Source organism: Cydia amplana, chromosome 1 (genome assembly GCF_948474715.1).
Source record: "Cydia amplana chromosome 1, ilCydAmpl1.1, whole genome shotgun sequence".
Lineage (NCBI taxonomy): Eukaryota > Metazoa > Arthropoda > Insecta > Lepidoptera > Tortricidae > Cydia > Cydia amplana.
The window spans coordinates 8,988,833-9,013,276 of NC_086069.1; the positions used below are offsets into that span (position 1 = coordinate 8,988,833).

The 24,444-nt window shown below is 39.1% G+C and overlaps 1 protein-coding gene across 1 annotated transcript in view; it reads left to right on the forward strand.

The window, feature by feature from the left end:
• The window catches only part of LOC134647641 (klarsicht protein), a 379,578-nt gene that overhangs the window by 142,614 nt on the left and 212,520 nt on the right, over positions 1-24,444 (forward strand). The window contains exons 3-9 of the mRNA XM_063502000.1: positions 7,514-7,868; positions 15,493-15,610; positions 16,457-16,592; positions 20,015-20,209; positions 20,565-20,663; positions 21,251-21,353; positions 22,171-22,301. Coding sequence (XP_063358070.1) covers positions 7,859-7,868; positions 15,493-15,610; positions 16,457-16,592; positions 20,015-20,209; positions 20,565-20,663; positions 21,251-21,353; positions 22,171-22,301 — 792 coding nt within the window. The 5' untranslated portion in view covers positions 7,514-7,858. The remainder of the gene's footprint in view (positions 1-7,513; positions 7,869-15,492; positions 15,611-16,456; positions 16,593-20,014; positions 20,210-20,564; positions 20,664-21,250; positions 21,354-22,170; positions 22,302-24,444) is intronic.

The window sequence follows — 24,444 nt, forward strand, 5'->3', positions numbered from 1 at the left end:
CTAATAACATGGCACCTTATGCATGACATTTTGGTCATATTTATCAGTACGCGTATCAATAAATTCTGTTAGGTATGTTATTATTAATAATGTTATATCAATAATAGTCCGTCGGTTCCTCTCTCTGCGGCCCTGACCACCGGCAGCTTGGGCCTTGCCCCGCTGCTGGCGGCACCCTAGGTTAGGTTTTTTATAATGTGTTTATAATATTGTTTATATTGTTTTTGTGGGTTTTTTATATTTTAATTTTATATACATATTGTAAAAAACCAACGTAAGAGAAATAAATAAAGGAAATAATAGTCACTTAAAAAATAATGTAATAAACTAGACTAACGAAAAGAGAGCCATTTGGCCATGGCTCCATTTTGTGACTTGTGTGGCCATTTATTTCGGTTGATTGTGCATCTCCATAGTTCTTACTTTATTATTATTACACTTTTCTTTTATTAATAACAACTGGACTGGTATTGTTAAAAAGTGAAAAAAAAATAAACATCAGTTTTTATTTATTACGCTTTTTAACAATACCAGGCTAGCAGGCGCCTCTATCGGTCAAATTCGGCAATACAAGCGTCATTCGTTCATTTCATTTTGTTTGACTGGTAATGTTGGCTAAACTTAATCACAAAGTATTTTGCATTTTGAAATGAATATTAAAAATGCAAAATACATGTCGAAAAGTATTTCAAATAAAATACAAAATGTTTTTTACTAAAAGGCATTTAAATGCAAAATACAAAATAGGTATTTTGCATTTTGTATTTGCATTTTAAATAGAAGTATTTCAAATAAATCGCATCTCTGATTATAAGGACTTGCATATTTTAAGGACTTTCCCATATTCATAAAATCTAACTTGATTTCTTGTTTAGAAATAATTATTTGGCCATTTTCCTAACTGCCAAAACAAATTCTATGTATGGAACGTGAAAACGATTTGTTACTTAGTATATGGAAGGAATTAGTAAGAGAAATAGTAACGTAATCATTTCAGGTGTAGGTAATCTTTTTTGGTTGATTAATTCATTATAAAAAACCTGCCGGGCCCCCTTTTTGCATTGCATGTTCTTATAATTGGTCTGATGACTGTTGTGACACATTTTTTCTGTAGGAAACTGGTTTATTCTAAATACTCTAACAGTAGGTACATACCTACACACCTACTCATCACACTATATTTTAAAGTAAATATATATTCACTTTAAACACTTAGATACGTTTAGGCAACCCTGCCGTACCGTGCTGTCACGCAACAAAAATATGACCAATGCCAATCTATTATCGACTATTAGATATTTTCGAACACTGAACAAGTGAACAGCCCCCGGCAGCAGGAAGCAGTTAAATCCATAACGTGGAGCCAACACCACAATCTGTCGTTACGCATTTACGCGAAAATTTATCGACGAAACATTGTCCAGGGAATGACGTAACTGTACTTGCAACGCAATGGCTTTTTTGGAAGACGTGGGGTAGTATTATGGTTAGAAGCAATATCCAGAGATGCGATTTATTTGAAATACTTCTATTTAAAATGCAAATACAAAATGCAAAATACCTATTTTGTATTTTGCATTTAAATGCCTTTTAGTAAAAAACATTTTGTATTTTATTTGAAATACTTTTCGAGATGTATTTTGCATTTTTAATATTCATTTCAAAATGCAAAATACTTTGCGATTAAGTTTAGCCAACATTACCAGTCAAACAAAATGAAATGAACGAATGACGCTTGTATTGCCGAATTTGACCGATAGAGGCGCCTGCTAGCCATGCGCGCCCTTTTTAGGGTTCCGTACCCAAAGGGTAAAAGCGGGACCCTATTACTAAAACTCCGCTGTCCGTCCGTCCGTCCGTCCGTCTGTCACCAGGCTGTATCTCACGAACCGTGATAGCTAGACAGTTGAAATTTTCACAGATGATGTATTTCTGTTGCCGCTATAACAACAAATACTAAAAACCACTGACTTAATATAAAAGAAATAGACACACAAAGCAGAACAAAAACGTCAAGAAATGTGGATCCCAATGACGTTTCGCACCATTTGCATTGATGATAAAAACGCTTACGTAAATTTTGAGTCAAGATAAATGTTTCGTACAGAAAAGAGCTTAATGTCGTAAGCATTAAGTGTCAAATTTGCATACATAAGTACCAACACTGTTAAAAAATTTAGTCCGATGGCACTAAACGTAACGTATTTACGTCAAGCAACGTCAAACGAGAATAATGAACGAATAGAGTCACTTTGGTACACTTGAATAGGTATTACTGTACAGAAAAACCAATTGAAGTAATAAATAAAACAAATTTAATTTAATCGGGAGTTTAAATAAAATTAATTCGTGGTTCAAATTCAAACAAATTAAATTTTTAATAAGTAAGTATACGTCTTTAAATACTAATTTCCTTGAAATAAATTCAACTTATTAAATAAAATAACTGTGTATTTTAGATCTACATTTACTCATCGCACGGGTGCACGGGGACATTTAGGTACTGATTGGATTTTTTTTTAAAGTCCATACTTTATAAAAAAAATCGGGTTGTTCCCACTAGTTACCACCAAGTTGATATCAGTGGTAACTACTAGGATTTTTTTTCCCACCTTTTACCACTGGTAACTACTGGGAAAAATAATTCCCACTATATAGTTACCACCAAAGCGAGTTGGTGGAAATAACCCAAAAAAATCCTGTGGTTGTCACTGTGTTCAGACAGGTTTAGCATTTACAGTTAGTCGATATAAGCCCTTATTGGTTGTCGGAAACAGGGAAATGGGCCGATCACACAAGTGCCGTTTTGCTTTGTTTAAAACTGCATCACCCCTATCTCTTGCTATAATTAAATAGCAGTCCACTTTGCACGTCGCATAGGTTTTCTTGGAAATCTTGAATTTAAACATAATATTATTCCTTACGAATTCCATATAAAAATAAATATTGACCTCACATCGACTCATTAGATTTTTGTTCCTTGACATCCCTTCTTTGGTACTAACAAATTAATTTATTCAAAACTATAAAATTACCACCAGATTACATAAATTATGTAATGCTATCCAAAGAACTAACCGAAAGAAATACATTCCATCCTTTTTCCTTGTTTTATCATTGTTATTTTTACATATTTTAACGGCACATTTCGTAATTGTTGACAACTTCACATTTGAGCGTTTCAAACAAGACTAAACGAAAAAGTAACGCGTGATCTGTTTCAACGTTACTTTTGTGGGGCCATTTTTTGCGGCTGATTGGGTATCCAGTTCTTTATTCTATATCAATGCTAAAAACACAATAAAATAAAGATTTAAGTGGGGCTCCCATACAACAAACGTGATTTTTGACCGAAGTTAAGCAACGTCGGGCGGGGACAGTACTTGGATGGGTGACCGTTTTTTGCTTGTTTTGCTCTATTTTTTGTTGATGGTGCGGAACCCTCCGTGCGCGAGTTCGACTCGCACTTGGCCGGTTTTTTTTTTCTTTGGTCAGAGTGCGCGCCTGCGCCTTATAGCCGTTTAGACTAGCGGCTCGGCTCGCGGCGCGTCTCGTGGCTCGCCTCGACACACTCGGCTTCGGCTTGTGAATTGGTTATAAACCTTATGCCGTGCCGTTAGTGTTTAAATTATATTAGCTCGACGAGCTTGCGAGCCACGAGACGAGTCGCGAGCCCATTACACTCGCGTCTCGTCTCGTGGCTCGCGCGAGAGTCTAAACCGGTTATTATGACCAAAATGTCATGCATAAGGTGCCATGTTATTAGACGTTTTTGTTCGGCTCGGCATTGTGTCTCTATTTCTCACGATAAATACCTAAAATAAATAAAAATATCCGAGATTTGGTCAAAAGGTATTTTATTTAGAAAAAGTATTTTGAAAATACCTATTTTGCATTTAGCATTTGAAATACAAAACGAAAAACTATTTAGTATTTTGCATTTGAAATAGTAAATCTGAAAAGCATTTTGCATTTTGTATTTAAATGCTTTTTTAAAACCATTTTGTACATCTCTGGCAATATCACGAGATGCGACCTCCCACTAAGCTGAGAGCGAGGTAAGTATACTAAGTATGTTCAAGCAAATACATTATACCAGATGTTATAACTGCGCCACATAATGTAAACCAAAATATTATCTACACACTTATACAGACATCCCAAGCATAATATGTGGTAATCTTCTTTACTTATTTTGTCTTACCAAAAAATATGCTAATTTAAATCCTTTGCCTAAAGCGTCAGTGACTTGATACCCCGACGACGTTTTACAATATCAAATGAAATAAAAAAGTCCAAGTTATGTTCGGGGTCGTACTTTACTTTAAACAACTTGCAATTTAAAAAGCTTGTCCTGTAACTTCAAAATCACTGTGAAGTATATTCCACATCTGTTCTGTCGAAAAAATCAACGACTACTATTTTCGTGAAATGAGTAAAACCATTAACGAAATTAGTTCCTCATCTATCAAATGTCAAAGAGAGAGTCAAATGATCGTAAAACTACACCCGTCTATTTCTAGTTTTGTTCGCTTTATTCTCGGAAAGATCACTTAACAGAAATAAAAGAGTATCAGAATCACATTCAGTAATAGCCGAGTAGCACTTTCAGTACCTAATACGCAAGCTTCCGTGGGAAGATATTTAACTGCGAATATAGGTACAAATAAACAATTTGGTAAAACATTTATAAGGTTCTTTTGTAAATCTGCAGCATAATATACTTTACTACTTGGTGAATAAAAAACATATTTTCACTTGAGACGAAGTCAATATTTTAGACATAAATATAAGTGTACATGAGATATATATGTTCTTGAAAAAAAAAACAAATGTTAGACTAATGGAACCTAAGAATTCGGATTTGGTTGTGTTATGCTAGGGGACCCTAAAATAGCAAGGAACTGTTGAGTGCCGGAAGATTTGTAAAAACAAGCTTACGGGGAGCAGGAGCCAGCCTGGCGAGATTAGAACAGGTTTCAGTGTGTTTGAAGACGCACCTGTTCTAAAACGACTTTGTTATCCCTGGCGTCCTGCATCTAGGTAGGTATGTTATGCGTAGGGTTGCCATACGTCCCGTATATACGGGACTGTCACCGTATTTACACGCACGTCCCGTAATTTTACTGGTCCCGTTTTTGTCCCGTATTTTGTTGACCCTGCCTATAATATTTATTTATTTATTAATAGCGCTCTAGAACAGGGCTCTCCAAACCCCAGCTCCAAACAGCAGCAACCATACATACACCCCCCCCCACGCGACAGTTTCTGAGGTGCAATATGGCCCTCAGGTAAAAAAGTTTGGAGACCCCTGCTCTAGAATACCACTGTCCCTTATCAGTACCGACAAATTATGGCAACCCTAGTTATGCGGGACTCATGCCTATATTTTTGTATTGTAGGGAGGCGGTATTTGCAGCTGCTTCATTTGCAACTGCTCACTTTTTCAAAAGACTGTGTTCCAAATGTTCTTGTTTATGATGTACCCATATTTGCAACAATATTATTCACCCATGTTAAATAAGCTTAGCGTCATACATTTTGAACAAAAACACCTATGCTGGTTGCTGTATTGTAGGTATGTATAGGTATAGCTTGATTGGCTGGCCGATCAATTAAATCTATCAAAACTCAAGATATCCCTTCCATAATATCATTGTTCTCTCTCGGCATCAGTCACGATTCTAATCACTCATATATGTCACTGTAGAGTGCTAATTCAGAGTAAGTACATATCTTGTAATGATATTAAATTGTTTGCTGCATCCATCCATTGTGCCAAGTGGCATATAAGCATAATGTAACTGATTAAATCGCCTACGACTCTTCGGTGTGTCACTTTGAGAGACTGTATCAACTAAGTTGTCACCATAGACCATGATTAAAGAGACACAAAGTGACGGCAACTAGGCTTCCGCGGGTGAAAGTTGATGGCGGCCCATCAGTCATGGCTGTGGTCATGGTTCGGGTAATGGGTGCTGAATCAATCGATCTCATGTTCTGGGAATGGCCACTTCGTGCTAATGGTTCCGAGGAATGTTACGAACGGATCTGGTTTTGCAACATGCCGTTCGAAATAAAATATCCGATCGTTGTTACGCTTTTGATTTTTAAGCTCATTACTGACATTGGGCCTATTATCTTATACCTTTAAACGAGCAATTCTTATTATATATTTATTGTAGGTTTATATATATTGAGGATCTCGGAAACGGCTCTAACGATTTCGATAAAATTTGCTATATGGGAGTTTTCGAGGGCGAAAGCTAGGTCTAATTTCTGGAAAAACGCGCATTTTTGAGTTTTTATGTTTTCCGAGCAAAGCTCGGTCTCCCAGATATTCTTACTATTACCAGCAATGCCATATCGCAAGACGAAATTTCAATTAAAGTTCAGCAGTTTAATGAATTATTTAAATAACGGAATGAAATACATATGTATGTACCACCTGACTTAAGTATACAATTATGCAATAATTACTCGTGTTAATAATTATCTGTGAAGAAGATAGAATTTTAAAAGATCAACCTAAAGAAGTGGCTGTCATAGGCCCTGAAGTATGCGTCGTCGTTTGAGTACGTAGGTAGGTTACCCGTAACTACTAGCTGTGTGTTCTATCGCACCTAGAGGAAATTAAGATCCAACCTTCAACACTTGATGCCCAAAATGTATAGTTTATAGCCACGCTCAACCAACTTGTAGGTAGGTACTTACTTCTTCAGTGTACTGTATTTCTACATTCGTTCATTATTTTTTTCAAAAAAGGCTGGTATTCATCGTACATACCTTATGAATTTTCCTAAACCATTCTTCTAAGAAGCGTTTGTGAGCTACTGTCATGCCTAATCTACGGCTCGCTCGTGTAAATCTGCAAATCGGTGTGTAACTGCGTCGGAAAACACACGTCGCTTTCCATTCGCCATGCGCCCGCGTCGCCCTGAGCGTTACGTGGAACTACCATGGAATTCATGGAAATAAATTTTCGGTGTAAGTCCTGTTCCGAAATTCAAAACATTTTTGTAGAAATCATGTTTTGTAAAATGTATAACTGCTCATTATTTTATTTTATTTGTTTGCACAAATGGCAATTTGCATACAATGTGTGACAAACCTTCATTAGTTAAGTACATTGTTATACATTTTAGACTGTTCATATTTTTGGTTGGCTTTTTATATGAAGGCTGTATTTAGAATGTCCGACCGTTTTCTGGATGCTATACCTGATATTCAATATTTTGTGGAAGACAGTTTATTTTAACAATAATGTGTTAGGTACAGTAGGCACTCACTCGCGAACAATAACAGTTATGCATTAATTAATTTAGCTATAGCTAACTGCTTCCTCGGTATTATTATCCACAAACGTCAGTATAATGTTGACATCGGTTAGTGTCAGGGAAAGTGGTAGGTCTTTAGCCAATTTTTTCAGATCGGGCGTAGAGTTAGTAGATTAGCAATTAATGTAATTGATCCTTCACTGCTTTATCTAACCTTTTAATTTGTGTCATTTCAGGGCCGGCCGGGCAGCCGCCGCAGCAGGCAGGGCCACGCCGCCAGCGCACACGCAACATGTGACCACCGACCGACGCGTCTCGAAGACACTGCGAATATTCATGAATCCCACAAGATTACATGATCACGCACCTATTTATTCTACTTAATTTTAATATAAACGAATCTAGTCGCCATAACACTTTTAACACGAAGCAATTTAGACTGTAATGATAAGAGGATATGAATATCAATTTTTAAACTAGTACAAAGATTAAGGAATTGATGAGACAGTACAAAGAGGGAAAGCTAATGTTGATTTAAGAATAAATTGATTCATTTAGAAGTTCCCTGAGGATTATTCAGAATGTCTGCAAGTGAGTATTTTATATATATATTATGCTTGTGTGATTTAATTGCAGGTAACGAAGAGCGTTTTCGTATATTAAAACCAGGGGACATTTCCGATGTAGCCAAGCAATTTAGTTTACAACGCAAAACATGAATAGATATGCTTGGCAGTGGACGATAAAAAAAGTAACGTGATGATTATGATTTATGCATGCAACTCTAAAACTTTTCTGGCTTTATTTTATTTCTATTTTTTATTATTACATTTTTCATTTAATACCTACAAAGGTTTTATAATAAATAATAAATAATAAATAATAATTCAGCCTTTATACGTCCCACTGCTGGGCACAGGCCTCCTCTCATGCGCGACAGGGCTTGGGCTATAGTCCCCACGCTAGCCCAATGCGGATTGGGGACTTCACATACACCTTTGAATTTCTTCGCAGATGTATGCAGGTTTCCTCACGATGTTTTCCTTCACCGAAAAGCTAGTGGTAAATATCAAATGATATTTCGTACATAAGTTCCGAAAAACTCATTGGTACGAGCCAGGATTTGAACCCGCGACCTCCGGATTGAAAGTCGGTAAGTATTACAATATCATGGCCATTTTTAAACTTACATTTTGTTTTGTTTTTGATAAAGAGCAGTAAAACCATGTGTCAATAACAATCACTTATCACAAGATTCATAAGACACCACAAGGCAAAGCCATCTATATCAATCGGTTTTAATGTACGGAAACGCTTTTTTTTTCGTAACACGCTGTTTTATACGGAGATCAATAATCTTTCCCCGGTGACATACATAGATTTTTTACATTCCATCAAGTCGGCAAAATAAATGACATGACTAAGGATGTCTAATTTCATAATTGCGACCACAATGTATCCCAGTTGTGATAGAAAAGCGACATAATGCCGCATTTCCCGAACACGAAAGCATCATGTTCGCCATCCACTTGCGGCCGGCGGTTCCTGCCAAGTATTCTCGAGACTTGCCAAGCACTCGCTTCCATTGTACCAGTATATGTGTGACTCAGATATCCGTCGCAAAAGCATAATCGGAGGTTACTATTTTATTGGTTTGGATAAACGAGAGCTGGGCAAGCGATGGGAGACAACCCTGCTCAGCGGCGGGCGACGGTCGTGCTTTCCTTATAATATGCTGCGGTAACCTACTGCTCTTATTATGCTGTAATAGCCTTGAGGGTTACGCATATTAAGACAGACAGCTTGCTGATGAATGGGTTTGGACAATTATGGTGGTTTTTAGACTTTTTAGTTTAAAATTATCCTATTCGGTCTATTATTGATAAATAAAAGCAAAAACTTATCTATTTCTCAAGACATTATTTTAAAAACATTGCAGTAATTACATACATACTTACATATTGGTTTTAATCATCATTAATTATATATAATTTTTCGGTCTCAACAAGTCAATGTCTATAACGCAGACGCGCGAATCAACGGCATTCTCGTAATACCTAGGGGTGATTGAATTGGATTTAGGCATAGTATACACATAGATATGAGACGACACTTGTACTTGTAGTATAATTCTACTTATCTCGGAGAAAGGCAACCAGTGCGTATGTTGATATTGTTGATATACATGAACTTAACAACAACAAATAAAAAATAATGAGTTTTTTGTATCTGTAATATTACTTATTTTATTACCTATTGTCTTTATATAGTTAATTATTATTATTACCAATTATCTTTTAATAGTTCTAGTGAAAACTCTGGTCACGCATCGTAGTGGTAGTGTAACCTTTTCTTGGCATGTAAAGGTATTTGGTACCTAAGTAGTCTCGCAATTATAACGTGCTGTCTGTTGTGATTAGCGCTCTTATTATGTAGGTTACTCTCGTGATAGTTTCAGTTCGTCCAAGGAACAAGAGAAAACGCAAAACGAAAATTATCTTGCTTTTTGTGGGATCATTGCATACTGATATGTATATACGTAACGAGTTATGGACCTACCGCCAGTCTCATAATAAATCGCCTACTGAACGGACGTGTGACTTTCCTTTATGCACCCTGCACATATACTACATTGGCGATCGACGATTAAAATAATATGGACTATTGATGCGTGCAAAAATACAATATTGTTTTTATTACTGTGATAGTGGTGTGTAAATATTTAACTGATTTGAGAGCGGTTAGTTTGTGGTGGATAATACACGTGGTACAAAAAATGTCGGTTGGGAAGATTAAGGCTTTCGAAGTAGCTTCTGGCAGTTGGACACAGTACATCGAGCGTTTGGAGATGTATTTTAAAGCAAACGACATTAAAGCGGAGGTGCAACTACCAACGTTAATAGCAGTCATGGGCGCGGACGCGTACGAGTTATTGAGAAATTTAACTAGCCCTAAGAAGCCCGCGGACATGAAATACGCAGATGTCGTTAAGATCATGCAAGATCATGTGGAACCCAAGCCTTCGTTTATGGCCGAGAGTTATCGTTTCCGGCTGCGGCGTCAGGGCGAAGAGGAAACCGTGGCTCAATACCTCACGGAGCTCAAGAAATTGTCCAAACATTGCGAGTTTGATACGTCATTAGAGGACAATCTCCGTGATCAGTTTACGTGTGGATTAAAAAACGACACTATCAAACAACGCCTTTTTGCCGAGAAAAGTTTGACCTATTCAAAAGCGGTAAGCCTTGCGCTCTCGTTGGAAGCGGCGGAGAGGGACGCAGCGACTGTAGAACGCCCAAGTGCGAGCGAGAGCAACGTTGCCAGATCGGACATGGCGGCCATAAATTCAATCACACCGGGACCACGTGGCGGAAATAGAGGCAATAACCGACAGAATAACAGTACCAGCACCAGCAATATGCCTAACAATGGCTCCAGATGTGCAGTTTGTGGACGGGAAGGCCACCGTGAAGCTGGTTGCCGCTATAAAAATTTCACGTGCAGCAAGTGTGGGTGCGTGGGGCATCTAAGGCGGGTGTGCCCGTCTTGGGACGCAGCTAGCGGCCAGGGTGCTACCAGGGGGCGCAGCTCGGGCGGCGCCAGGCGCGGCGCGGGCGCGGGCGGTCGCGGCTCTCGGCGCGCCTTTCACCACGTCCAGGCGGCACAAAATGAGACTCCAGGGGCCGACGAGGACAATTCGTCGGAAACTGATTTTGAAGAAAATTTGCATCATCTCTGCTTGAACGACTACAGTGCGGTAAGCATGTCTATGCACGTAGACAACATCATGTTAGAAATGGAAATAGACACAGGTTCCCCGATATCCTGCATTAGCAAGGAAAACTATTATAAATATTTTAGGCATAGGCCGATTAAGCCATTCAATTTGACATTTACATTTATTGATGGGAGTAAATTTAAACCGTTAGGAGTTATAAGACCAGATGTTGTTTACGAAGGGAAATTAAAAACCTTAGAACTGTTTGTTGTACAAGGGGGTACAACATCTTTGTTAGGCCGACAATGGCTAAGGGAGCTAGGGATTAAGATCCCAGTATTTAACTGTCAAACTGTGAGTAATGATGAACTGTGTAAATTACTCGACAGGTATAAGGAGCTATTCAGCGGCGGGTTGGGGCGGTTTACGGGCGGCAAGGCGACTCTTCGCGTGAAGGAGGGCGCGGCACCGGTGTACTGTCGCGCGCGGCCGCTGCCGTACGCGCTGCGCGACCGGGTGGACCACGAGCTGGACGAGATGCTGCGCAGCGGAGTCATCGAGCCCGTCGACACTTCCGAGTGGGCCACGCCCCTAGTGCCGGTACGTAAAGCTGATGGTGGGTTAAGGATTTGTGCCGATTACAAAATAACTCTGAACCCGAATTTGCTGATCGATAGGTACCCGCTTCCAAAAATTGATGATTTATTAGTAAGGCTGAATGGGGCTCGCGTTTTCTCGAAAATTGATTTAACTCAAGCGTATAATCAGGTAGAACTAGATAATTCGAAGCAGTATACGGTTATTAACACGCATAGGGGATTGTTTAAGTACAATAGGTTGGTCTACGGTCTATCTTCTAGTCCAGGTATTTTTCAGAGAATCATGGCTAATTTACTAAAGGATATTCCACACGTAGAGGTATTTTTAGACGACATTTTAATAGGCACACCAGACGTGGCATCGCATTTAGTGACATTGGACAAGGTTTTACAGAGATTGCATAGTCATGGCATGAAACTAAAAAAAAGTAAATGTTTCTTTTTTACTGAAGAAGTGAAGTACTTAGGTTTTATTATTTCTAAAGATGGCATTAAAGCCGACCCGGCCAAGATTGAGGCAATTGTTAAAATTCCACGACCACAGAACATAACAGAGTTAAAATCATTTTTAGGCGTCGTCAACTTCTATGCTAGGTTCGTGGCAAAGTTAAGCACCATATTGTCGCCTTTATATGACTTGCTTAGGAAGGGTGTAGCGTGGAAATGGGGTAAACAATGTGAAAATGCATTTAAAACAATTAAGCAGGTATTAGTAAGCGCCGAAGTATTGATGCATTACGATCAAAACAAACCCCTGATTCTTACGACAGATGCTAGTTCGCGCGGAATTTCCGGCGTGTTGACCCAACCCTGCGCCGGCGCCGGCGTCGGCGCGCGGCGGGGCGCGGCGGCGGAGCGGCCGGTCGCTTATGTCTCGCGCTCACTTAACGACGCGGAGCGTAATTATTCGCAAATCGACAGAGAAGCTTTAGCGATTGTGTTTAGTTTTGAAAAATTGCATCAGTTTTTATATGGTAGGCGTTTCGTGTTAAGGACTGATCATAAACCCCTAGTTAGTATATTTGGTCCAAAACAAGGTATCCCTGCTATGGTAGCGAGTAGATTGCAAAGGTGGGCGATCAAGCTGTCTGCTTATACCTACGACATAGAATACGTGAGGACAGACGCGAACGGCGCCGATGGGTTATCGCGCTTGCCGGTACCGGTTAAAAATGCGACGTCTATGGATGGCCCACCTCCAGAGCAAACCTATTTGCATTTTGTACAAAATGAAATGTTGTTGGACTACCACGAAATCAAAACACAAACTCAACGAGATCCAATTTTAGGTCGGGTTTTAAGTTATTTACGATCGAGTTGGCCACCTGAGATAGAAATAGATAATTTACGCCCTTATCATAACAGGAAAGGCGAACTTTATGAGGAATTAGGATGTGTTATGTGGGGCCATCGCGTTGTAATACCACAGAGCTGTCAGAAAAAAGTATTGGCCCTATTGCATGAAAGTCATATGGGGATTGTGAAAACTAAAGCATTCACAAGGAGTTATGTATGGTGGCCCGGCGTCGATGAGGCCGTGGAGGCCATGTGTCGCGCGTGCACGGTGTGCGCGGCCGAGGCCGACGCGCCGCCCCGGCACGGGCCCGCGGCGTGGCCATTCCCGGCGAGAGCGTGGTCCAGGGTGCACGCCGATTTTTTAGGCCCTATAGGTGGGGAAACTTATCTCATTTTAGTGGATGCACGATCAAAATGGTTGGAGGTCTTCCCCCGATGTAGCACTTCCGCGTGTAATACAATTGAAAAACTAAGCGAAGCTTTCGCTCGTTGGGGTCTGCCAAGACAATTTGTATCAGATAATGGACCGCCGTTTACTAGTAGGGAATTTGCGGCATATTTGACAACTAATGGTATTGAACATTTGTTTTCTGCGCCATATCACCCGGCATCGAACGGAGCAGCGGAAAATGCCGTGCGCACTATCAAAAAGGTTATTAAAAAAGCTGTTAGGCAAAAGCAAAATATAAATATTGCAATCAATACATTTTTATTACATTATCGGAACACCGAACACTGCACAACGGGTGAAAGTCCGGCGGCATTAATGCTGGGTAGGCAAATACGTACAAAATTAGATGCTATTAGACCAGATTGTGAGAAAAAGGCGCGCGAGTCCCAAAAGAAACAAATGTCTAGTACTGCAGGTATAAAACGTGTATTTCAGCCGGGCGAACTCGTTTGGGCACGGCAATACCAGGGCGACACCAAATGGACACCGGGCCAGATATTACGGAGAGAGGGAACAACCGACTACACAGTGTTAGATAGCTTAGGCAGGGGGTCCCATAGACACGTCGATCAGCTAAAGCGGCGTTCAGGTGTTTTAGTGTGTCCACCAGATCCATCAGCTTTACTCTTACCACAGGGCAGACCATCGGAACAAGGGAGCACGGCTAAAGAGGCTGCAGTCACTCCAAGTACGCCAGGTCAAGCGGGATCATCGGCGACACCGCCAGATACTCCGGCGCGCAAGGTCATCACACCCGGAAGCACGCGACACAGTACACCGCCATCACCTACCGCTGGTCCCAGTAATGATCCCCAATCGTCGCCCTTGCCGACACCGGAACCGCCTCAACCCCGCCATGTTAGGGAGTGCCGGCTTTTAAATCCACCGAAATATAAATTTTAGTTAGGTAATTTTGTTTTTAGGATTTTATCACGATACCTATTACAAGCAATAAGTAATCTTACCATTGATATACCTACCTTACCTCGTGGCAATAAGGATCACAAATAGTTAGTTGTGTGACAATAATAAATTACCTATCTAAATAGTAGTAAGTAAATAATTAATTATTTAGGTTAACCTACTGATACGTTGTTAATTGGGTATCATAAAATAAATGTTTCTTTGTTAAAACTTTTTCTTTTGTTACATGTGTGTAGATGAATATTTACCTATATTTAAATTGTTTAAGTTATACTACCTATATTACTGTTTAGAATCAATGCCATACTTAAATACGTTGATCTACAGGAAGGTCAGTAACCCTTCTGCGAGAGTAAACAACTTAATTAAATGTTATACTTACCTATGTACGTTCCTATGCCTACAGCTCACCAGCTGATCTGCATTCCGATTTACGATGACCTTGTTTAGTTACCGATAAAAAGTAAGATGTTAACTATTTACATATGTTGCACTCCAGTTTAGCATTGTGACGTGTAGATATAGTTTTTTTTATGTAGTACATATTAAGAAGAGAGTAAGAGATAGTTACTTATTTGTTAAAATGTATAACGGTGATAATGGTGGATAGGTACTTAAATGATAAGAGTTTTGTTGGCCGACTGAGATTGAAGTTTTTCTTTTTTTTAAGACTATTTATGTTTATGTTTAAGAAGAGATATGTATATACGTAACGAGTTATGGACCTACCGCCAGTCTCATAATAAATCGCCTACTGAACGGACGTGTGACTTTCCTTTATGCACCCTGCACATATACTACACATACCACGATGCCTTCTGGCATAGAGAAATATAATAAGACAAGAGTGCTCACTCCATACATCAGTTCAGACTATTAATTTCAGTGTCGACATCTAGCATCGAGTAGCGGAACTATCAGTACTGCTACTTGACAATAGATGTAGCACCGACCGGAAAGTCTTATGCTGTTGAGATAAGACTTTCCTGTCGGTGCTACATCTATTGTCAAGTAGCAGTACTGATAGTTCCGTTACTCGATGCTAGATGCTAATAGTCTTTTTGGTACTAAAACTGATGTATGGAGTGAGCACTCTATGTATTTTTTTCTCTATGCTTCTGGTAAAGTTTACATTATGGCCCGCCGGCCGCCCACATGTCCCGCCGGTAAAGTCGACTAAGTTAAGCCCAGCTGGTAGACCCTTGATAAGTGTGTTCTCTACCGCAGGTTTCGAGCACTCCGCCATGAAGAGCAGCTTCTCTTTGTCGTCGCTGCGCAGTGCCCCCGCGCCGCCCGCGCGCACCGACCATCTGGAGCGCCCCTATCACAGCCTCACCAAAAAGAGGTAGCATATGTTTTTGATATTTTTGACGCAGTTTATTGTCCTGAATTGATGCCTTTTCAAAACGTTGATATTCCACAAAGGTGCAATTCTTACTAACAGCATAGAAGTAAGCTTAGAGTGCTCAATCCATGCATTAGTTTCCTTACTTAACAAATAATAAGTTGTATGGGAGCTATGGCAAAACGTCAAATTCATCAAATTTTATAGAAAAATTTTAATCATATAAGTGAAATGTACATTTATTTTTGAGAAAATAAAAATTCTTTAACCCGAAATGCCTGAAACTATACTTACCTATTATGAATGGGTTTTTATCTATGTATGGAGTGAGCATTCTCTCTCTCTTCTTCCTAGCGTTTGTCTTGAAGTAAGTTATTGCCATGAAGTAAGCACTCTTAAGCTTAGGTACTATAGTTACTTACTTATTTCTCTATGCTAACAGCAACATACTTAACTGGCACAGTTAACTGGTCATTGTTAGACCTGTCCATTACGGTTTACGAATTCTCAGCTATCTATTTAAATATTCGAGTTTATCAAAATCGATATTTAATACTCCAATATGTCCGACTATCAAGTAATAAATTTTTGCTTACCTATACGCTATACACCTAAGCTAAGCCTACCAAACACCTGTATCGTAGCCTAATCCTATTCTAAATTATGCACAGTAGTGGTTGCCATTAATCTTATAGCAAAATTATGTTGCCTGGCACAGTCAGCTCATAAGATAATTTAGCTTTAGTAATTTATTCAGATTGATGTCTTTACATAAAATAAACCTGCATTCCATTCCGCTTATAATCGATTCAACTTCTGAATGAACACTCGCTTTGACCATTCCAGAAAGGAGCCGTGTCGCGAGGCGTGGCGCCGGAGCTGGGGCTCCGCGGCCAGCGGCAGCGCCGGCGACGACCTGTGGCCGCTGCTGCAGCACCACTACGACTACATCATGGACAACCACCTCATCGACACCTGCAAGGTGGGATACCTCTTCACTACTCTTCAACAAAACTCATGGTTCTATAAACCAAAAAATATCCAGCTGTGGGATTTTTCAATAAACAAGGAGTATTTATATTTTATATCGCAGTGAATGTGATGAAGATTTATCCAAAAATCACCCTAATGTCTGAAAGATCAAGAAAACACTTTGAAGTTACTATTATGTACGATGTACGGCCATATTTCGTTTGTTACACCTTAAGGTGGTTCGATTTTCATACAAAATTCAATCGACTTTCATTACGTAACTACACACTATTACTACATAAATATTTCCGCATTTATCTTCTTTCGAATATTCATGTTCGCTAAATGAATAGGAAAACAATGTTTCATACAGAAATCATGCAAAAATCATAGTTAACTTTTCATCAATTTTACGTATGTGTGCGTCACAAATGTCGTGTACGGATACATTTGCGACGTTGCCATACCATTTCCGACGTTGCCGGGCTGACCACGGCGCGAATTTGAAGTGCCGTCATGTTTAGCGCAATTTTGTTGACCTACCCGATTTTGTTGAATAAGTACCCGAAGTTCGTCAGCTTAGCTAAGAACTATCATGGCGCGTTTTGTAAACAGTCGCTTTTTTGCTTACAAACGGAAGGTTCCCGGTTCAAACCCCAGTCATTGTATGCTGGGACATAACTTTTTGTATTTTTTTTACACCTAAATTTCGTGTTGTGTTTTTTATTTTTATTTAATTTTTCTTATTTTCAAAAATCGATGGATTAAGTATGGGCTTAGCGTATTCGTTTAATTTTTACAAAGATAATTAGAAATTATACTCTACCTAATCTCTTTGATTTTTACAATCAGGACATCCTCACATCAATAAAAAAGAAATGTATAAAATTTCCTGTGGTTGAAAATAATGGAATTTTGTCTATGAATAAAAAACACAATTATTACTAGTTACTACCAGGTATGTAAATTATAACTTGATTATAACTTTATTAGAATCCATATTGTTGCATCATCTTTCTTCCTATTACATTAGATATTTTTTTCTATCATGATATTATATTTCTTTCAGGTACAGGGACTACTACGGATAACAAATATAAAAAAATGTACTGTAGGTACTTGAATTTAAAAAAAAAATGTTTTCCTTTTATTTTATTTTACAATTACCTACTACTTTATTAGAGGCTGGGCAGTAAGGGATTGCTTTACTTGTAGAACAAACTATTAGCGCTTTAAAAAAAACTGATACCTGACACTTACAAACTGGACTTTCTTGGGCTTATTCTACTAAGAATCGTCAGTAGGTATTCTCCATCCTAGCATAAAAAGATATCCTAAAATGTCGGTCATCACGTCAGGTTTTAGTATCAAAAATGTTTCCCAGCCTGCGTGACGTAGCGGAAACTAAAACTTCTATACAAATATTTGGGACATAGTTTTTATATTAGCTTCAGGATTCAACAAGAATATGCTAGTGATTCTGAGTTGGAAGAACCCAAAAAGATCATAATCTGTGAAAATCAGGTATTGATATTTTTTTTGAAAACGTTGATAATGTAATTTATTGATAATAGCTACCCGCCCCGGCTTCGCACGGGTTAACAAATTATACATAAACCTTCCTCTTGAATCACTCTATCTATTAAAAAAAAGCGGCCAAGTGCGAGTCGGACTCGCCCATGAAGGGTTCCGTATTTAGGCGATTTATGACGTATTAAAAAAAAACTACTTACTAGATCTCGTTCAAACCAATTTTCGGTGGAAGTTTACATGGTAATGTACATCATATATTTTTTTTAGTTTTATCATTCTCTTATTTTAGAAGTTACAGGGGGGGGGACACACATTTTACCACTTTGGAAGTGTCTCTCGCGCAAACTATTCAGTTTAGAAAAAAATGATATTAGAAACCTCAATATAATTTTTGAAGACCTATCCATAGATACCCCACACGTATGGGTTTGATGAAAAAAAATTTTTTGAGTTTCAGTTCGAAGTATGGGGAACCCCAAAAATGTATTGTTTTTTTTCTATTTTTGTCTGAAAATCTTAATGCGGTTCACAGAATACATCTACTTACCAAGTTTCAACAGTATAGTTCTTATAGTTTCGGAGAAAAGTGGCTGTGACATACGGACGGACAGACAGACGGACAGACGGACAGACAGACAGACAGACAGACAGACATGACGAATCTATAAGGGTTCCGTTTTTTGCCATTTGGCTACGGAACCCTAAAAACCGCATCAAAATCCGTTGCGTAGTTTTAAAGATCTAAGCATACAGACAGACAGACAGAAAAGCGACTTTGTTTTATACTATGTAGTGATAGTGATGATGATGATACTGAATATCTGGGGGAAGCGCTGGTGGCCTAGCGGAAAGAGCGTGCGACTTGCAATCCGGAGGTCGCGGGTTCTAACCCCGGCTCGTACCGTCGTACCAATGATTTTTCGGAACTTTTGTACGAAATATCATTTGATACCTATTTACCGGAACCTATTTATATACCGATACCTATTTTTCGGTGAAAGAAACCAATGTGAGGAAACCGGACTAATCCCAATAAGTTTACTCTCTGGGTTGGAAGGTCAGGGCAGTCGCTTTCGTAAAAACTAGTGCCCATGCCAATTCTGGGATTAGTTGCCAAGCGGACCCCACGCGAGGAAGAAGAGATTGAATATCTGGGTGACCGACCAAAGCTCAGAAAACATATAAAAACCCAAAAATGCGCGTTTTCTCACAGATCAGACCTAGCTAAAAGATCAAACCCCTTATAGCAAATTTCATCGAAATCGTTAGAGCCGTTTCTGATATCATCCAAATATATAAATAAATATATATATATGTATATATAATAATTGCTCGTTTAAAGGTAAGATAACACAAAAAGGACAAAAATAAACAAAAAGAAATTACCTACTCGCACCAGTCTTGAACCCCAATCCTCTTGCACGTATTTCCACGAACATACCGTAACGCTATTGCAGTATACTTACGTTGTGTGAAATTGTCTACTATAAGCATCACGGAAACACTGTTTGCATGTGTGAGTTATAGTAGGAAAAAGCATGACAGCAACACTCCGTCGACTTTAAAGGGTGGTTTTTGCACAATGAAGTATTCAATGTTTATTTTAATAGTTCAATATTTACTTAAAGAGTTCGCTAAACATACTTTTAAGTATACAAATACCAAGACCATTCCATAAAAAAATTAAACATGAAATTTTGCGAAAGTGGCACCATCTAGCGAGGGTTAAGCTTTGAGTAACCTAGTCGAACCACCTTAAGTCTTCCTCCAATTTGTAGTGAAGTTAGGCGCGGCCAAACTTGGTACAGTCAAGAGAGCAAATACGGAGTCGGAACAACATATTATTGTATTTCCATTGAATTGAATACGCAATGTTTATATTTCACCTCGTTTTTCCAGGAAGCAAACGGCGAGTTGCTATCGAGCAAATCGGCCGCTTTGCTGCCGCGGCTGAACCCGGCGGCCGGCTTCAACCGGCAGTGGTCGCTCAGCCAGCTCGTGGCCGAGTTCGGGGAGCTGTGCCAGTGGCTGTCGCAAGTTCAGGAGGAGATCTATTCTAGTCCCGAGAACCTGAGCAGCAGGAAGTTAAGAACGGTAAGAGACAACCGGCAGTAGGCGCCCAATCTGCTGGTAATAGAAATTGGTCAGCTTCGCAAGTCGGTAGACTAGATAATTCAAGGGGCTGAATTTAGAACAAAGCTTACTAGTGCAAATGGGTGCGAGCAACCCCCTGTTGTACGAGATCCAATCATCTATCTGATCTAATCTGAACTTAAAATGGCAGTACCATTTGTGGCTTCTTCTACCTATAAAACAACTTAGGAATTTATGCTTCCCTACAAAACTTTCAAAACCAATTTTAATTTGATGTAGTTTGAATGAGACAAGCAAATATCAAACATACATATAAATAGATGTGTTTAATCCGTCCATTGTTCTATATTACCAGAGTCGAATGGCTGAATTGGCGTCGGTGGAGCCGCGCCGAGCGAAGTTCATCGAGCAGGCGAGCGCCATATTGGAACGCATTCCGGAGGCTAGTGCAGAGGTAAATATTAATATTAAATACTCAACTAGATTTACACAAGCCATTAAACTTGCGTTAGCTGATGACTGTTCATTTAATAACTTGCTAAGTAAACAGGTTCAGCAAGCTTATTTGTTCTTGCTAGTGGTCAATCTAACTCTTCCATTCAAAGTCGATATAAGGCAGTGTCCAGATGGGACAATTTTTCGCACAATCTAATTAAATTATCTGCGTAATCAGGAGATCAGGACGTATGAACGCAAAAATGAAATTGGCTCGCGGACGCCACTATATTCGATTGCAAGATTATGACCGATGATTTTGGAGGTCCGGACGCAAGAATGAAGACGCAATTTTCGACACTAGTATGCGCGTTTGGGGGCATTTTTTTTATTTTGTCGAGCGCTCGAATGTCACCTATAAACAGGACGCTTGATGAGATGATCAAATGGTTATTTATTGTCTCGTCTGGCCGGGCCCACTAACAAATACTTTAGAAATGGAGTTAAACTATGCTGAAAGTCCTTATCAGTTTTGTACACAAATCCTACAAGTGGGAGTGGGACACGACACGAGTTTTAAACAAGGTTTTCAATTTATTGTATCAGGTGACTTGGCGCGTGGACCATTTGAACGCGAAATGGGAAGGCCTGCGTCTGCTGCTGAGCCCTGAACAGCCTCAACGCGACGGAGAAGGCACTGACACCGTCGGTTAGTAATCAATCACGCATTTCAAACGTATAGCGACACCTATCAGTGATTATATAACTTGATGTAAATTGTTATTAGCGCCATCTTTTAGACAAGTTAAATTATTACTTTCTTTGACGTATCGCGCTTTATGGTTAGGTTAGTATTTCGAAAGAGTGAGTATAGATGGCGCCATTAAACTAGCGAGCTCAGCTAAGGTGATGATTATATCGCCTTTCAATAGATGGCGCTCTAACAAAGTTTGCCTATTCAACACTAGATGGCACTGTTACTGGAGTCTTGCTACACGCTAGATGGCGTTGTTAGGTTAAGAATAGATAGTTTTATCGTTACTTACTAGATGGCACTATAAAAGGCTCCTCCCATTCTTTCTTTTTGATGATACATATCAGTATACATATTCCATGCAAATATAAATGTGAAGCTAACGACGCCTGTCTGTTACCTTTGCACGGCTAAACTACTGAACAGAGTTTGATATTAAATAAAAAAAGCTTAATTAAATCGTGGACCTGGGGGAGGGGAGAGGTGAATTGAAACTGACCAAATAACAATCCTCCGTTTACAAATAGTATCAGTACCTACCTGTACTATATGTATTTTTTTAAAGAAAGAAAGGTTTACCTGTCGAATCCCTCGATATGACGTCACCATAAGCGTTCTGGCTCATATATGAGCCGTGGGAGCTGACAGATTAAGAAATTTCATGTGACACCTACCTAATTTTTTTCGGAATATACTATTTTTCATTGTCTGTAATGGTTTCATAGCACATATTTTGAATTTCACAATAGCTATAATAAAGCCATATCTTCAGACACGTCGCACGAGCTCCGCTGCCTGCGGCGGTGGCTGCACGGTATGGAGGGCCGCCTGCCGCCGCCCTCGCTGGCCGCGGCGCGCGCCGCGCCCTACCACGAGTTGCTGAGGAAACTGCGGGAGCATGAGGTAAGTCTTTCAAAGTTTTAATAATGACATCTTTCAAAGTTTTAATAATGACATCTTTCAAAGTTTTAATAATGACATCTTTCAAAGTTTTAATAATGACATCTTTCAAAGTTTTAATAATGACATCTTTCAAAGTTTTAATAATGACATCTTTCAAAGTTTTAATAATGACATCTTTCAAAGTTTTAATAATGACATTCACTCTTTCTTAATTTAGCTAAATTGCACTACACAGTTATATTATAAGAATTACATACCTTCTTTTTGTGCGTGGAGTAATGAATTTACGCATTTCACCTATCCGGGGAACTAGGACGGATAAGTATGTCGGACTTGTGGCCCAGGGGCCAAATACCGACTAAACCCTCCACGGTGTGCCCATCTCGCAGCGATGGTGACGGTGAACGATGGATTTCAGTAATAATTACCTTCTAAAGGTGATATTAGATTTCTAGCTGCTTTCTCTCTAAATACATCTATGTATTTAACTTAAGTATTACCTAGATTATATTAGATTACATCATGTACCTAGATTAATTACGTACAATGCTGTAAAATCTTAAGAGGTTTTAGTGAAATTGATTTAAGTGAAATTATTTAAATATTCAGTAATAAATTACAATACTCACCGAATTCGTATCGGCTCGCTTACACGATATCCATTGCGGGCCGGGATCGTGCCGCGCGCCGGCCGGCCTAATGGCCCTCGTAAATCACGCGCGATGGAGCGATGCCCTTAATTAGGGTTGACGTTTCGTGAGTGAGAGCGCTTTGTACTTTGTAGGGGGACAATGCGCTCTCACTGTCACATAGTATTGAGGGATGCAGTGTGGAAAGTTCTACAGCTTTCTTTCTCAATGTCGTATCTTAATTAATTTAATACTTGCAAACACAACCTTGTTGTTTTTTGTATAAAGCTCAAATTTGGAATAATTTCTTAAAAAAATATAACTAGATCACCGCTCATTTTGTTGGTCTATGCCCTATTGTGATTCTGGTGTGAGGCAATCTTGTTTTCGTTTTAGAATGACCCGTATTGAAGCGGGTGTGGAAAATAAGTGCAAAGACCTTTTAATGAGGTGTTAGATTTTGCACAAACAGGTGGAACCGGGTTTTCCTACACTTTTTCCCTTGAACAGCTGAATTTAAGCTCTAGTTAAATAACTGAAATCAAATTGTTGATAAATAATTACCTAAATAAGTAAATATTATAAGATAAAGCACTGATGTAATGAAAGTTTTCTAATAGTGTTAATTTAAGACTCTCAAACGAATTTCAAGTCTCCATACTGAACTGTTGTTCCCTGTGGCGCCGATTCCAAGCGTAGATATATCACATGTAGCTTGCACATAAGTAAAAAGGTCATACGTCTTACCTTTCCGACTTCTGCGCCTGACTCACGGACCATTAGCTACCAACCTTATGATCGCTTTAAAACATCAATGGGTGTAATTAAAAGAAAGTATATGAGATTCAGTCGCACATAAACTGATACATAGCAGAATTTCAAAGGGTAGTCTAGATTCCGCTTTGGGTACAAAATTTGATCATTAATCATTATCACCAATCAATTTTAAAACATGAAAATTAACTTTTTAATACATATGAAACTAATAACTACATCGTTTGAGTACCTACTTTGAGTTTGCAGTTAACATTATCCATAACAATAAGTTAATCGTTAATTAAGCGGTGGAATACAATATCCCGCTATAATCGAATTTCTCCAATGTATTTTACGATCCATGATCTCAAAATTTACTCGAAGCGCATTATAAAGCAATAAATAACAATAAGCCAATAGGACACTTCCATAAAGATCGTCTATCGCAGACGATGTCTAAAGTTGCACAAATTGGCCCCCAACCAATGGTTTAAAACCATACTTTATGTGAACTTTGTCTGATTGTGTTAAAGTTGAAAATGGTGACTTGCAAGCGCCGTGTGGTAAGTGTTGCGAGTTACAGTTGATTGACTAATGCGAGGTGTCCATTTTGTGCAGTTTTCCGGGCGAGTCGCACGACGTCAGAATTAACCTCCCCGATTTGACGGGCGATCTGTTTGGAGTTATTGATCGTGAATAATCGTGATCTTAGTTGGTTAGGGTTATTTATTTTCCTGATTTGTTGCTTCATAGAAAGC